The sequence below is a fragment of the Thermobia domestica genome, chromosome 12 (assembly GCF_964235325.1).
Source record: "Thermobia domestica chromosome 12, izTheDome1.hap1.1, whole genome shotgun sequence".
NCBI lineage: Eukaryota > Metazoa > Arthropoda > Insecta > Zygentoma > Lepismatidae > Thermobia > Thermobia domestica.
Window position 1 is genome coordinate 121,813,367 of NC_137465.1, and position 16,571 is coordinate 121,829,937.

At 33.9% G+C, this 16,571-nt stretch overlaps 1 protein-coding gene across 1 annotated transcript in view; it reads left to right on the plus strand.

The window, feature by feature from the left end:
- Positions 1-16,571, plus strand: part of Smn (survival motor neuron) — a 51,828-nt gene that overhangs the window by 20,190 nt on the left and 15,067 nt on the right. Inside the window, exons 4-5 of the mRNA XM_081734046.1 lie at positions 6,933-7,051; positions 12,378-12,623. Of these exons, the coding sequence (XP_081590172.1) occupies positions 6,933-7,051; positions 12,378-12,623 (365 nt within the window). The remainder of the gene's footprint in view (positions 1-6,932; positions 7,052-12,377; positions 12,624-16,571) is intronic.

Consider the following 16,571-nt stretch of genomic DNA (forward strand, 5'->3'; position numbering starts at 1 on the left):
TATTGCTGCATACTAGCATATTTGAGAGCATATCACAAGAAAGTAGGTTGATTATATTTAAAGTGAACTGACTCAGTTTGTAAACGTAGAAATAGAATAAAATGTTGTACAGAATAATAGAAGAAATGTTGTATCCTATCCTAAATTAGTCCACTTAACTTGTCTTGCACACAGTCTTCACTGTGTAGCAGAAACAATTAGTATTTAGCAATAGACGCGCTTGTATCCAATGTAAAATAAAATAAAATAAAATAATAAAAATAAATAAAATTCGAAAGCTCCATCGCGCGTACGTATCTTTAGCGAAGTTGCGAAAAATTTTCCAGTACCTTCTCAACCAGTGAAGCTCGTGGCTAGAAGCTGTGCCGTATTATGCAGATAACTTAAAATCAAGTGAAGACAGCTGACTCACTAAGTTCCGATGATGCATCCGCTATTTATGTGGCCCAAAAATGTTTCTCTACAAACATACATTGAGAACAAAATCTGAAATTATCAGACAGTTGGAATCCTGTAAGAAGGCTTTGCAGCATTCACTCTAATTGTTGGACGAATTATCGCAGACTTTATCAAGTGAAACAATTCACAGTCTTGCAAAAATAGCGTCAGATAAACTTTGCAAGATATTAGGCAAGAATCGCGGGTACAAAACAATCTGCCCCATTGTAAATGTACTTAATGCTGAAAAATAGAATTGGAAGAGAACGTAACATAGGAAGACATTAGTGTTTTTCATATGTGCCAGTAGAAAGGACTTTTCGATGTACAAAACGTTTCTTACTGATAAACACAGAGGGTTGACAGAAGAAAACCTAAGGAAGATGTTAACAGGTCATTGCAACAGAGATCATTAAGATAAAACTTTTTGTAAAACAAAAAACTGATATTTTATTTTCTTCGTGTATGTTTCAGTGCATATGCTAAATTTTTTAAATGTATATTTTAGTGCATATTTTTTTATATTTTTCATGCATGTTTGCATGCATATTTTTGGGTTTGTTTGTGCATGGAAATCCGGGCTCTAGTTATCATATTATGCTGCTTATGCTATTTCTGATGACAAAGGTACTCACTGAGTTGCTTATGCATATACTGTTGTTATTAATGTACGCTTTGGCTGAAATATGTGTAAACGTTAGCATCAACATTTAGAACTACAGAAACCTTAACATGTAAACATGGTGCAGAACAAGTTTACAATAACCAAACAGACATAAATAGCTAAATATTTCTAATCTAGTTATAACAAAAGACATTAAACAAGATACGTTCTGTAACGAGATTTCCAGCTCGTTACATTGGTATCTGCGCTATCGCTTGCCTGTATAATGAAGTCCTCGTATAATTACATGATGTTAAGACGTTTAAAGTGGTTGGTGGGCAAACTAAAAATATAGTAATAAATAAATTTGTTAAATATAAACAATTAGGGTTTTTCATTAAGCACAATTTAACCTATAGTGTACAACGGGCCGCGAGCTTGAGCGGAATAACTGCTAGTTAACTATTAAAGTGAAAACTCGGTTGTTATTGCTAACACCAACGATACAACTACGATAAGCAAATAGCAAAGTAAAGTTACTTCGTAACCAAAGCAAAGTTCCTCCATCGGAAAACTATCTCCTACGATACAGCGAGTTTACTTCATTGATAACTTCTCAAATTATGGACAATTGTAATCAGCCACGCATCGAGGAAAGCAAGTAGTTGTTCGGAGAACTTACTATTATAATTACCACCATCTATCAAGAAACGCTCGAACTTCGTGCTCTTCCATCGGAAATGTACAAGCTTTTGTAAAATCTCTGTCTTTCTCGTTTGAAAGATAACTAAATATTAACAGCAAATGTCTCGGTGTCCTGCTTCAGCTGTGCATGTAGATAACTCATAACACACATTAGGTTGCATATATTGTAAAGTTGGTAATCGTGGTATCGTTTGTGCTCTATTTTTTCTTTCTTTCAGAGAGTGGGCATCTCGTTCTACGGTTCTAATACCGGTACACTACTTATCGTGAGCGGTTCAAGAATGAAGTTATACCCAAATAACTCATACACCATATCATGCAAGCTGTGGTAGTTATTCGGAACAGTCGATGTGGGCATACCATATTGGGATGGGCCCGAAAATTTATCGGGTTGAGGGTAGCATTTTCAAACAATAAGTATAACAATAGTACAGAAACAATGCTTGGTTTTTCGGGTGTCTGGAGGACATTTTCTTGGTATGACTCTTATCTGTATTGTAGCATAAGGTCTTGATGTCGTAGACCAATATAAAGACATTTCTCGTGATTACGCGTAAAGAAAGTGCTTCATGACACGTTCATATATATTTATCACCACTTCTGATACACTCTTAGACAAACACAAACAAGTGAATGAAACAAATTATAATGATATGGGCGATATTCATCTGCTCCATAAGAAATACGTGTGGTGCATACCAAATTTTAGTTGGGAAGCTATTGAGTAAATTTAAAAGAAGATAGGAAGACAGCATAAAAATGGATTATTCGGATGTGGATAAACAAAGGCTGGATTGATTTGATAAGGACAATATTCAATGTTGGGCTTGTATTTTGCGGCTATGAATCTTGGAAAACTTTGAACATTAGAGTTACATTAGTCAATTCTCTTGCTACAGGACAGTTATAGAACTGTACAGCAAGATTAATTAATCTACACTATCGTTCAGTGCCTTTCTTTCTTCCTTTTAATATTATTTCATGTAAGATGAAGTAATTCCAATTACCGTTTATAAAATGTGTTAACGACTTCATGTTGCTCGTTCGCATTATATAAAATGTGTATATAGAATAAGGTTTACTTCATTTTTTCATCCGTATTATTTGTAATTTTATGTCGATAATTTAGGTATCACTAATTCTTACGCTTTCTTGTGGTCACTCTAATTTAAAATATATGCATGAGGTCCCTGGTTCATCCCAACTCGCGCCAAGTTGGCTTTGTGGGTGGACAAACACCGTGTGTATGTTTTTCTCGGGGTTCTCCCATTTCCTCTTACTTTCATCATTCCACCATTTTCATTCATTCTCATCATCACTGTTTCCTTTAGCCTACACGACATAATCATGTGACATAAAACTGAAGATAATTTAAAATATATTGATCAAGTTGCTGTGTGGAATTACATGTTTCCTCGTTAATTTAGACTAATTTCTAAAGCTATGTGCTAAAGTACCGTTAAGTCCTGTTCTTGATCTGTAACTATAAAATTCCACTGTATATGAAAGTTAACTATATTTGTTGTGTAAATTTAATCAGATGCCCACTATTATCAATCTTCAATCCTGCTTGCCATTGTCGTTCGGTATTGCCAATCCCTGTGTCTGCTTAGTTCCTATATACTATAGAAAATTGCTAGAAATGTGAGTATTTTATTTATTTATTTATTTATTTATTTTGACTTATTTTACATGTCGAGGTTAAGGCTATATGTAGCCTTATCTACCACCTAAACATGACACAAAATTGAAAAATCAAAGGATATAGCTAACAATAGCAAAAGAAAAAAAAAATTAGAAAGTAAAAAAAAAAACAAAACAAGAAACAGACTGTCACTTGAAAACACACACACACACACACACACATATATATATATATATATATATATATATATATATATATATATATAATATAGTGCTACACGAAAGTACATATATGTTATAATATGTAATAAGTGTTGAGTTTCATATCTTTATGACAGGCTTCTCTATTGGCTCTTCTGTCTCTGTGTCCATTCAACCCTGCTTCGATAACAATAAATTATAAACTGCCCTTTTAAAAGATGCTAAAGATTTTGACTCACTTACCGAGGTTGGCAAAGTATTCCAATCACGACACGTTGAAATTATATATGATTTGGATGAATGTGGACATATCCTAATTATAATTTAGTAATTAATCTTTTCATTTCTAAGCTTCATAATATAATTTCATTGTTTATCAAATGTACCATTATCCTGTGTTCAAACTCCTTAACTCTAACGAAGAATGATTCTTAGATTGACCTGTTAATTTGCATAGTAGTCTTATGAAGTATTTGTACCTTATTTATGAAGTGTCTTGTTATAGATAAATGTTCAGAAAGCCTGATACCGCTAGACTATTGGGTTTTAAATCTGTCATATAATTCTAGTTCTCTATTTCTTTTTATCATCACGATGTAAGTTTCTAAACATTGGCACGTTACTTAGTAAATTCCTGGAAAAGCCGCATTATCGAAATTGTATTTTTTACATTCAGTTAGATGCTTTTCTAAATTAATTGGAGATGTTAAAGCTAGTCTGAAATCATAATTTTGACATCTTTTTGAAATCTAGATGATAATTTTGATCATAATGAAAAAGATGTCCACTTCTTAGAATTTCTGTTATCTATGTTTTTTCATGTAAATCTTTAAAGCTTGTAATTTTCATTCATCCAGCGTTGATTTTGAATATCCATTTCGAAAGCCTAAATTATAAACTAACTTGAAGTGTTTTGTATTTCTTCTTGAGGAAAGAGACTTATATACTCTGAGGAAAAATTTGATGCAAACAGCCTTTATTTTAAACGAGTGAGCTGGCATTTTGTTTATGTAAAAGTTTGAGGCATATGGTTTGTTTTCTGTAGATGTTTGTGTGAAATTTATTCCCCATTATGTTAATTATTATATCTAAAAGATTATTTAGTTATTCTCCAATTCGGCAGAAACCCTCCCCGTAGTTCTAATGGCTAGCATATGCCCTTTGGTACACATGGTCTCGGATTCAATTCTCGGTGAGAGAGCACAAATATTTAATTTCACAATCATTCACTTTCATTAATCATAAATCTCCTTTAACTTAAAGGGAGTAACAATGGAACGTTAAAAAAATTAATTTAACTGTGAATTTGATGTGATGAATATTATTTAATTCCTCAAATAAGATATCCAGGTCTTGTTCTTCCCTGTAGATAAATAAAATGTCATCTACAAATCTATAAGTAACGTATTTAAATCTTCCCTTTTAAAAATACTATTTAGAAAAGAATTGAAATATTTTATTTTTATGATACTGTATTTTTCGACTATAGTATTTCGTTCCACCATCCTCAATTTTTATATTTTTTCTTTCTTTGGTTACAATATGCAACACGCTCAGGAATTTTGACAGACATTATGCTTACTTGAAATTCTGATTCCTGAAAATATATTACACTTCCAGGCTTCGGCTCCTCCCTGGAGCCTTGTTCAAAGAGTGAAAATAAAGTAATAGAAATATCAAGGAAACAGAAAAGAACGAACTCTTCAGGATATATTCATGTCGTTTATAAAAGTTTTCGCTTTCAAATGAAAAAGATCTTATACCTAAAGCAAGATGAAACATGCTTTTATAGAAACAAAGGAACCTTACAATACGATCTACAAGAAGAAAATGAATACATTATGTATATGATGTAAATATGAATTTCACGTTTCTTTACTGTTCCTTTCCTTATTCATGAATTGTTACAATATTTACCTTGGCGCAAGGAAACGGGAAATTTTGAAGTAACATAATTTGCACAAATAAACACAAGAAAAACATCTTTTGTTGATGAAATTGCATGTATACAATATGCTACTTATGTTTTCATTACAAAATGTCATAAACTGTCTCGTTACTTGTTAAAGATGACATCGGAAAGATGTGCTTCCTTTTGGCGTTTCAAACATCAACATAAAGAGCAGATGTTACTGTTGTCGCAATGTCATCCACACGTTCAAAATAAGTAAGCACCAATGGACCCATGACATGATACAGCTCACCGTACTGTAACCTTGGCGCTATGTAATAGACGCTCGCGAAGCTCACAAGAATTTTCCTGTGCCCAGTAACGGAAATTCTGTTTGTTAACGTATCCGTTAAGGTGAAAATGGGCTTCGTCTGACACCCATATGTTAAGGAAATTGGCGTCCTCGTTGATTTTAGCCATCGTCCCTTCACTAAACTCCCTACGCGACACAGGGTCTCGTGAATGTAACTTACAGGGATGGAACTGTAATTCGTGCGGTATTTTTTGTACGCTTCGTCACCCAATCTTTAGCGCAGATGCATGTTGTGAAGCGGCGAGAGCTCCTCTCGATGGAAGCTTAAACCGCAGCAATGTTCTCTGGGGTACGTACCGTTCGAACGCCACCTGGAATCTTCTTTTTTAAGACTGAACCAGTTTCTTCAAAAATGTGCATCCACGTTGTAATCGTATGAGCAGATGAGACACATCCATGATGTCCTATCTGGTAATTCTGTCTAAATACCCTTTGCGCAGCAGTCACACTGTCACCCTGCTTGTAAAATGCTTTCACAGCGATAGCACGTTCCGCATCACTCCAATGCTGTATGATTACTAAATGGCAACGCATTCAAAACAACCACGCAGCGGTTCCGAACACTGCTGGCACTATAGTGTTGCCGACTCTAACATTGAAAATTTCCCATTTCCCTGCGCCACCCTGTACTTCCAACTACTGAGGGAGTTTGCTGAAGAGCAAACAAAAAAATATAAAATATTATTGTTTACTGAGAAAGTTATTTCAGGATTATCAAGTGCATTATTACTTTTTCAGTAGCAAGAGAGTTAAATATGAGCTCATATATTCCCAGTATCATAGTCATTGATAAAAAGTATTCTAGAAGTTGTCTCTCTCATTTACTAAAAGTTACTTCGACTACATAACCTTTAATTATTCGATACAAATAAAATTAAGTTAACAAAAGGTTCCATGTCAGTCACCTTTAAGCTCATTTTCTTTAGTTAATAGGAGGACAATCCGCTAACAACTTTTAAGGTTATTATAGAAAGTATAATTATAGCTAACTGAAGTCTTAAAACTTAAGCGAATGAAATAAAGAAGTTGTTTTAATAGTAATGTTAACATTTTATATAAACTAATATCATTTGTAGGGTATGGTAATGAGGAAGAAGTTCCCATAAAATCACTGTTGCCCTCAGACGGGAAAAAAGCAAGAAAACTTCAAATGCAACAAGCTATTATGGATGAAATGAATGATGAATCTTTAGAGGTGAGTGGAATATTGTCATTCGTTACCTTGTAATTTTATATGCAGACAATAAAATATGTATTTGGTATGACTACATACTAGGACATTAGTAGTAGATTTAATGTTGATATTTACTTAAAAGATAGAAATTGATTCATTTTAAATGTAATTGTTAAAAAAGATAAGTGAAACGTTTACTTCGTTGATTCCATCTATGTAATAATTTTCCTGCGCAATTTCAGCCACTTTTTCCCTGGCCGTGTTCACCAGGTTAAGTCACTTACATGAAGATTTTGCATTTTTGGTCCGAAAGTTCTAAAATATAAAAAGACCTAATCATAAACTAGTTATGGATATTTTATTTTTCTGTGATTTCTGTATGAAATAACTGCAGATTTAACAACCTTTCTCTATACTGTATTTGTAGGGGCCGCAGTGGCTCAGTGGTGGAGCGTTCACCTCTGGTGCATGAGGTCCTTGGTTCGATCCCAGCTCGCGCCAAATGTGCTTTGTGGTGGACAAACACCGTGTGCGTGGGTTTTCTAGGGGTTCTCTCGTTTCCTTCCACCATTTCATTCATTTCTCATTATCACCGTCTCCTTTAGCCTAGCCGGCATAACCGTGGGACGTAAAACTTAAGGAATTCTATATTTGTAGTTCTTTCATAGAGAAATTGCCCAAACAACAAATTTATGAAGAAGTCTTTTTAAATATTAGATACATGACACCAAGAGTGCAAAATGTATTTATATAAAGTGAGTCGATCCTCGTGTGAGTGACCTAAGTTGGTGAACAAGGTTACAAAATAAATGGTTGAAACTTGTGCTATTAAAACTATTCGAATAGTCTTCAGCTCTTATTCAAATATCCGATCAAATAATTATTCGTTATCGGAATAATTGTTCAAGTAATGAATTACTCGAATTTTAACAGCATTAGTTGAAACCGTACAGGTAAATTCTTACAGACGTAAAGAGCGAAGTATGTGTTTCATTTCTCTCCTTAACAGTTAGTTCTAACTGTCTAATGACCCACTTCTTCGAAGCAAGTTTATAATGTGGGAATAACAAGTGGAATTAATTATTTTTATTTATTTATTTATTTATTTATTTTTTAAAGTGAAATCACTGAAATGGTTTTCTGGCTCATTTGCAACGCTCATAAACATTGGGCGTACATGAATATTGCTGAATATAATGCATTTTATACTCTTTTAATTTAATATTTTATTGTAATTCCATTATGGAATTGGAATTACATTTGACGAAAATGGAAGCTTCTGATTTCGTTCATTGAATCAGACCAGAAGTTAGAAACATTAAAATTAAAAATTCTTGTTCTTGATTAAAGTGTGATAATTTGTTAATCTATATAAAGTGATTTATTCATCATTGCCAGGCGGAAACCATTGCTTTTATAGTTTACGAGGGACGATAAAAATGTTTTGAGCCTAACACAGAAGCAAGTAAGCTAAAATAGAAAAAATAAGGTAGACGTTGGGAAAATAGAAAAAAATCGAGTACAGGGCTGTCATTGAAGTATCTGCAGTTGAAAGCAGTGTCAGGATATGGTATATACTGTAGATGAATTGTCCCTTCATATGGTACAATCAGAATATTGGTGGAAGAATTCAAGCGTGATAGTAAAGAGTTAAAGATGAATCGAAGTCAGGGTGGCCATCAAATGTTACCACCGAAAAAACAGCCTTCATACTTGGTTAATTCATGCAAGCTCGGCGATTGTCAACTTGTCAGATAGCAGAAGGAGCGAGCAGATCGCACTCTAAAAAAATGAACTTGAGTTTATTAAAGCTTTCAGCTCGATGGGTCTCTCACCTTCTGACTCTTGAACAAAAGCGCACTCAATGCACCACGTCATTAAACAATTTGAAACTGCTTGAACATGATGTGGAAATGTTCTGTCGCAATTCATCACTAGAGAGCGGATTTTAAGGTGCAGCACCTTTTCTAAAAATGTAGTTGTTATAACAAAGTTCAAAATATGTATTTCCGGGCATAAAACAAATTGAAATGAACGCACTTTGTTGCACCTTTTTCGTGAATGTTGCACCTTTTTTGCTAGATTCAGATTTCCCTTTTTGTTACTTCTTTTAGCCTTCAGCACCTTTATTGTCCCTTTCTTCTCTTTTTTTTTTTAAAAAAAAATGGACAGAACAATATGTTTTATTTTTAATCTAGTTTACACGTAACATTCCATAAATTTAGACGCAATCTTGACGGATTTGCTAAGGATAAATTTGCACTGAATTTGCGAAACAATCCGGACATAAAAACCTTTGCAACATCAACTGAACATCCTGTCCATGCGCTTACAAGATGTGTACCACTGGTTTCCGTTGATGTCGAGCGAAGTTGAGCTCCAAGTGACAGAAACTAAAATTTGAAAATATAGAAATGCTGTGCATAATCAAGTATAACCGATTTCTGAAGACCCAAAACTATGTGACGGTTTCTCAAGCCACAATATTGCTAAATTAAGGTTTTTTTTTTTTTTTTTTTTTTTTTTTTTTTTTTTTTTAAATAAAAGAAATACCGAGTTGGTTTTAACCACAATTTTATTGCAAGAATGTTGAATGTCGTACAAGTTTGGGATTAAATAAAATAATTTTGCAATTTATGTCCAATGTTTAAAGCCAAGACTTTAACAATATTTGTTGGTGTAATGAACAAAGAATGTTCATGTAACTGTATACTATAGCACTTAAAGATAGCCTATTAGCACCTTTTAGAATGATTTTTCAGCCCCTTTTATTCCCTTTTTCCTACCACATTTTTGCACCTTAAAATCCGGTCCTTATTCATCACAATGAACGAATGGTGGGTTCATCACTATCAACCTAAGATCAAACAACAATACAAACCGGTAAAGCATCCTTCATCCTCCACCATAAAGAAGATAAAGGTCATCCCTTCCATTGGGAAAGTGATGCCATCAGGTTTTTTTTTTTGGGGGGGGGGGGGATTCCGAAAGCGTGATATTAAATGATTACATTCGAAAGGGTCATACCATCACAGGACAGTATTAATGCTGACCAAAATAGTTCTCTATCACCACAACAATGCTCCAGGCCGCACTTTAGCAGTTGCAATGGTAACTATTCATGAATGTGGGTTTGAACTTGTTCATCATCCACCGTTTTCACTAGATTTGTCTCCCTCAGACTTCCCGTTGATATACAAGGGGACTATCTTAAACAAATTAAAATATCATCAGATCCTCTTACAATTTCGCGAAGGCTCAAAACTTTTCAGTGAATTCTTGTTCATCTTTATGAAGCAAACAACGGATATTTTTAAATGTGGATTCAAAGAGAGTACGAAGGTTAATTATCTTTCCCAGAAGGCCTTATAGGAATATTGCTGAGTGGCAGCATGTATTTTATATTGTTCAAATTTAATATTTTAATGTCATTTCAGTGTGAAATTGGAATTACATTCAACTAGAATCGGAGCTTCTCATATCTCCAGTACTTCTTTTACATACCCTAAGTAGTCTTCATTAAAATTTGTTGCTTCTGTACAAACTATTATATTCTTTATACAAAATTTTAGCTGCTTATTAGGAAAAGAGTTCTTTCGTCAGCATAATGCGCAGACTACTATCAAGTAACATGCTTTGGTTACTAGGTCACCTGAACACCTCACTGAACAGTTTCACAAAATAACCATAGTAATTGAGTAGGAAAAAATGACCGTGTTCCCGAGCCGAGTATGGTTTTGCGTCATCCTATTGAAGCAGGGCGCGCTTTGGTTCACCATGCAGGATATTTTTGATGTAGTGCAATATACATCTTTCCAACGTTCGAAATAAAGGTCAGCATTGATGGTAACACCATTAGGAACGTACTTGAAATGAATTGACCCCTCGTAATGCCACCATACAGAATATAACTTTATGTTTGAAACAGCCCTGTTGGACGACCTATTCTGGAAGTGGCCCATGCTCAACCTCTCTTTTTGTACATTCGGATTTCGGAAATCCACCTTTCGTCACATGAGAATCTGTTTCATAAAACGTGCATCACGCGGATTTTGCAGTAGTTGTCGGCACACAATCTACTCTCCTTTGGGCTTGAGCTGAGCTCAACTCATGTGGCATTCTGCGACGGCTCCTCATGGTTTTCTGAGCTCTGAGTTCGTGAAAGTGACGCACTACAGTGGACTGAGATGTACAGAGTGTGGTTCGACAATTGTGAGTCATGTGACCTCAGAATCTGTTACGCTTTAGCGGGCGGAGCTTGGTTAATCTTCGACATTCTTACAGCCTTCACTTAAATTCCTGGAATAAACATATTGCTGTGCTATGGTTCACTGAACCTTCACCTTTCTCATAATAAATGTTCTGGGTTGCTGCAGTGGCATTATGACTGAGTTGAAGCTTATACACTAACAGTGTGCGTATCAAACGTTGTCGAATACTAATCGCCACTGCTACTAAAAAGTGACTGAAGATACTAACTGTGTAGTGGCATCTGTGTTAAATAGTCCACTTGCCACACTACCTTTTGAACCAGTTTGACCTTGTACTCCGGTCGATCAGGGCGTATACACGCGCCTGGTGTTTAGGTTGTGGAAATATTGTAAGACTTATGACTAATGTGTGTATTTCCTTGTTTTTAACCAGTTTGTATTATTTCTCTGTCACGAGAGGCAACCTTGTGTTAAGAACATTTTAGTTTCTTTTATACATATTGATATTCAAAGATTTGGTCGTCGGTGTTCCGGTCTTTTCAGACTTCCGGCACGGATTTCGGAGTACATTTTCACATTTACCACGTTGACGAGTCATTGTTTTCTAGAGGTTTCGTTTATATTTTGATGGTGCTGTAGTTCTGAGAAACTATTTTATTTAAATTCTTTAAAATAGTTTTAATTAGTTGATGAATATTAAAATTTTCGTGCGTTTTTCACTTAGTATTTAATTTCTTTCTTTGAAGGACTGTACAGGTAATCATTTTCTATTATATATAATACACATGTATAAGCACCCAAAATTCTGGAGGTTGCCGGAGTTTTGAATATTAACCTGTATTCTTGCTTTCAATGGTTACTGTACGTGCCTTCTTATGTGGGACTCAGGTTCCTTTCCGGTGAGAGTTTGTGTTTCGGACTCCATTTAGCTCTGGGTTTACATCTCATATAGAATAGCTGCTGAAAGGGACGCTTAAAACTAATACAACCAAAAGTTTTGCTTTCAGGGAGAATATAACTTAAGATAATCTGGAAAAATACACAAGGGTAAATTCCAAAGTCTAATTAACAAATCAATTTGTTTGTAGTTACATCTTGAAGTATAGTTGTTTCTGCTTTTTTATTTCGCTGTGCAGAATGGTTATGGAAGTTCTTCAAAAGGATCAGGGATGGAATTCAACGAAGATCTACCGAAAGAAGGCAAAAAATCGAAACATAGTAAATCAAATAAGATGCCTCATAATAAAATGGAGGAGGGTATGAATGCTTACCTTTCGAACTTCTCTCAAGATAAGACTGGATCCGAATGGTATTATCCACCACCTCCATCTTTCCCATGTGGAAGAGTTCCTGTCAATGGGCCTTATCCTTTCCCATCCATGGTATGTATTACTGTTCCTATGATATTATGTATTATGCTCACATTTAATTTAATCGTATTTTAATCATTAATTACACTACCGCTACTGACTTTTTCGATTCAGTGTAGGATAAGACAGAACTAACTTTGATATTTTATATCCTATTTACTCCTGATACAACTCCTGTTGATAATTAATATAATGTTAATAAATAATTATAAGAAAACAAATGAGTGTACGAATGTACCCATGTAATACTTGATTTAAAATTTCCATTATTTGTATGTCTATCTTTTTTTATTTTTATATTGAATCTTAACTTATATTAGTGTAAATAGATAAATAAAATAAGTTTAATCTTCTGAATGCACAATAGTTAAAGTCTTAACTGTACTATTAATATCAAATATCGAAGATTGTAGTATATATATATATATATATATATATATATATATATATATATATATATATATATATATATATATATATATATATATATATAAGTTCTAGCAAAAGTTACGGAATCATAAATTGTACACTTATGTCCAGAATTGTTGTCGCATGTCTTAAGAAATTACATAAATAGAAATAACGCTCTTGTGATAGAAAATGTCACATGTCTTCTTGGAAATGAGCAGAAAAACAAAACACATATTTCCAAAAAATATTTCAATAAAAAATTAAGAAATAAGCAAGTTATAATTAAAAACAGAAATCTCCGAAACTTTCATTGAAAAATTCTAAGTTCCATTTTCGTAAATGTGGCAAACGCGCAGCGAAATTTGCATAGAGGGAGGGAATTTTATGCTTTGTTAGAAATACAACGTAAATCTGTCATAAGGTTAGTTACTATACATGTGGTACAGCTCTAACAATCATTGCTATTAAGCATTTTGCATTTAAGCAAAGGACTAAATAGAAATAAGCTACAAAATGTGCGAAGCAATCAGGCATTATATGTTAGTAGTTTCGTTATATGCGTCTGCCAAGGTGCACTTCTTACCGTACCTTTGTAGAGTAGTCGGTTAAAGCTTGTTCTTTACGTGCTTTATTTTTCCACGATCATCACTTCGAATCCCATACCCTATAGTAACAGTTTTTTTTCTTGTTTTTTTCTTTTCTTTTTTCTTTTTTTTTTAAAGAAAAGCTTGATTCTGTGAATTCCTTAAGGAACAATGTTTTGTTCTAATAATGATCCTTAATATTATCCTCTTCATTCTAGTTTATTTGAATATTTCTAAATAATTTAGAATTATGTCTTTAAAAACATTAAAATTGTCAAGAATTTTATAATAAGCGGAACTTCATTTATCATCATTTTCATAACCGAAATAAGAAACTTACAAATAGTGGAATTTTAATTAACATATGACTAAACTTTTATAAAACAGTAATTAAATAAAACATTTACTCCCCATAGTTTCTGCAAGTAATATGTAGGAAATAAACAGAAATAATGAACGTAAACTATTAGATGTCGATTAAAAATTAGTAGGGATAGTTCTAAAGGGAAGTAGAAAATTCACTCTGCTTCATGAAAATAATAAACATTTTACAAAAATAATGGTATTTTTGCTGTATCGGAAATTTGTTTAGTAAATAAATAAATAAAATACAATTATATAATTCAATCACTCTGACTCGATAGCTTGAAGAGAAACTGTGTCGGTTGGCGATCCTTCGGCTTTCTTCGTAGCACACGAAGGGACACGAAGTTGATCCGAACCAAGGAAAAGGGTGTAGAAAGAAATAGTGGCACGCCACAGAACGGCATGATATGTGTGAATGGTCACGGCATTGACACGGACGGATCATGACAGGTGGGAATTGATCTTTAACTGAAAACTGGCACATTCAGTGCACGAGGGAGTCAAGTTCACTTTTGATATTTTAGACATATTTTATCTTGAAGATCTCCACTTAAGTCTCCTTTCAGAGCGCATAAGGTTCAAAGATTCATGTTCAGAAATTGTTAAAAATGCAAAGTATATCTCGTCATACTGTTAGTTACTATACATATGGAATAGCTCTAATAATGATATTAAGCATTTTACACGTAAACAAAGGAATAAATCAAAATAAGCTACAAAATATGCGAAACGATCATGCATTTTTTGTTAGTGGTTTCCTTATATGCGTCTGCAAGTAGTCCGCTCTTAACTTACCTTTGTAGAGTAGTTACTTAGCACTTGCTTTATTTTTCCATGACCATCAGTACAAATCACATACCCTACAGTTTTTTAAGAAACGTCTGTTCTCTCTATTCGTTTTAGTGTTTTCCAACAAGTAGTAGGGTGATTTGTTAAAGCCTGATTTAATGCCCCCCTTTTTTTCGATCATTAGTTCCAGCTCCGTACCTACAGTATTTTTAAAATTTTATTCCCGAGATTTCGTTATACAGCTCTCTTCTATTAATAAAAGGTTTTTGATATTATTCTTTTTATGTTAGTAATTTGAATATGGGCAAACAATTCAAATTTTTGCCTTTAAACGTGTTAAAATTATCAAGAGTTTTATAAAAAGTAGCAGCTTCATTGTCATAACGCGAAAATGAAACTTTAATAAAACTTAATCAACATATCATTAATTTTAATAAAACAATACTTTCGTTTTTATCACGAAGGGGCTAAACCATGGCTATACAGAGGATGGCCAAGAATTTCCCGTGTGTGTCATACCCCTTTATTGGGACAAGTGTCATCTTACTTTTCAAAAGGAGTTTATAAACAAAATTTAATCTGCCGATTTCTCCCATAGAATACCGATTCTAATGAAAGCAATATGATAAAAAAGAAAACTGATTCGACTATCTTCGAAGTTTAATTTCAAGCAATTCAGTCATTATCCGTGATGAAAGTGATGAGTACAAACTCTTTCTCCCGGGGGAGAATTTCAATACACAGGGTTAAAGTAGCACTGCAAAAATACTGGTTTCTTCGGAAGTTTGGACGGGAGTGGTAAGAATTTCATTGCTCCCAGGAGAAAATGTGCCCCTGTGCTACCCCCTGAAATCATCAGTACGTGGTGATGAGGCAGTCAACATCAACTTAATTTTTACAAATTGCCCTTTCTCCTTTTAGAAGCCAAGCTATCGTAAACGCTGGGATAAGTCTTCACTTACTTCATTGACGAATTTATATAAGTAGATTCAAGTCCCTAATGACGGACTCGCAGGATACACTATTTTTATCATGTATTTTGAATCTCCTTCCGCTTTAAGATATACATTTTGGCGACAGTGAGGTGGTTAAATCACGACAATTGATTTGGCGTGGGAGACCTGGGTTCGATTCTCGGAGGGAGCTCATGTGGTTCGGATTCCACATTAATCAGTAGGTCGCGTCTCATATAGCCTCGCTGTTAAAAGGGACCTTAAATTCAAAATCAACTCAACTCTTGCCAAGTGATTCTGATTTTAAAAAATTCGTTTTACATAGTTCAGCGTTTATTTGTGATGAGGAGACAGAAAACTTCGACTCATAATTATATGTTGAGAAAGTATTATATAAATTACCTTTATATTTTTTTCCTGTAGATGCTAAATATTCTAAAACTCGATTAAACCGAACCATTTATTTTAGTGAGGAGTTTATATATCAAACTTCATCTGTCTAACATGAGGGACTTTTGAGATACTTTATTTATAGGATAATTTTAAAATTCCATTTACCCCTTCGGATGCAAATTTTAACAAAACATTGACAATAACTAAACTAAAAAATGAAGCAACCACCCCTTTTTGTATAATTTGTTTATATGTGTTATCAAGATGTATTTAATAAGCTAGCAATCGTGGAGCGTGCACTCACTAACTGTTCAAGTTTGGTGATGATCAGCAGTTCAAATCCGGTATACTAGTTTTTTTTATTTTTATTTATTATTATGTTTACATTTTGTTAGTGATATTTTGTTAAACAACTCTTTTAATCCAGTGTGAGAGGTCCGGGTTTGATTCCCTTCGGGAGCTCA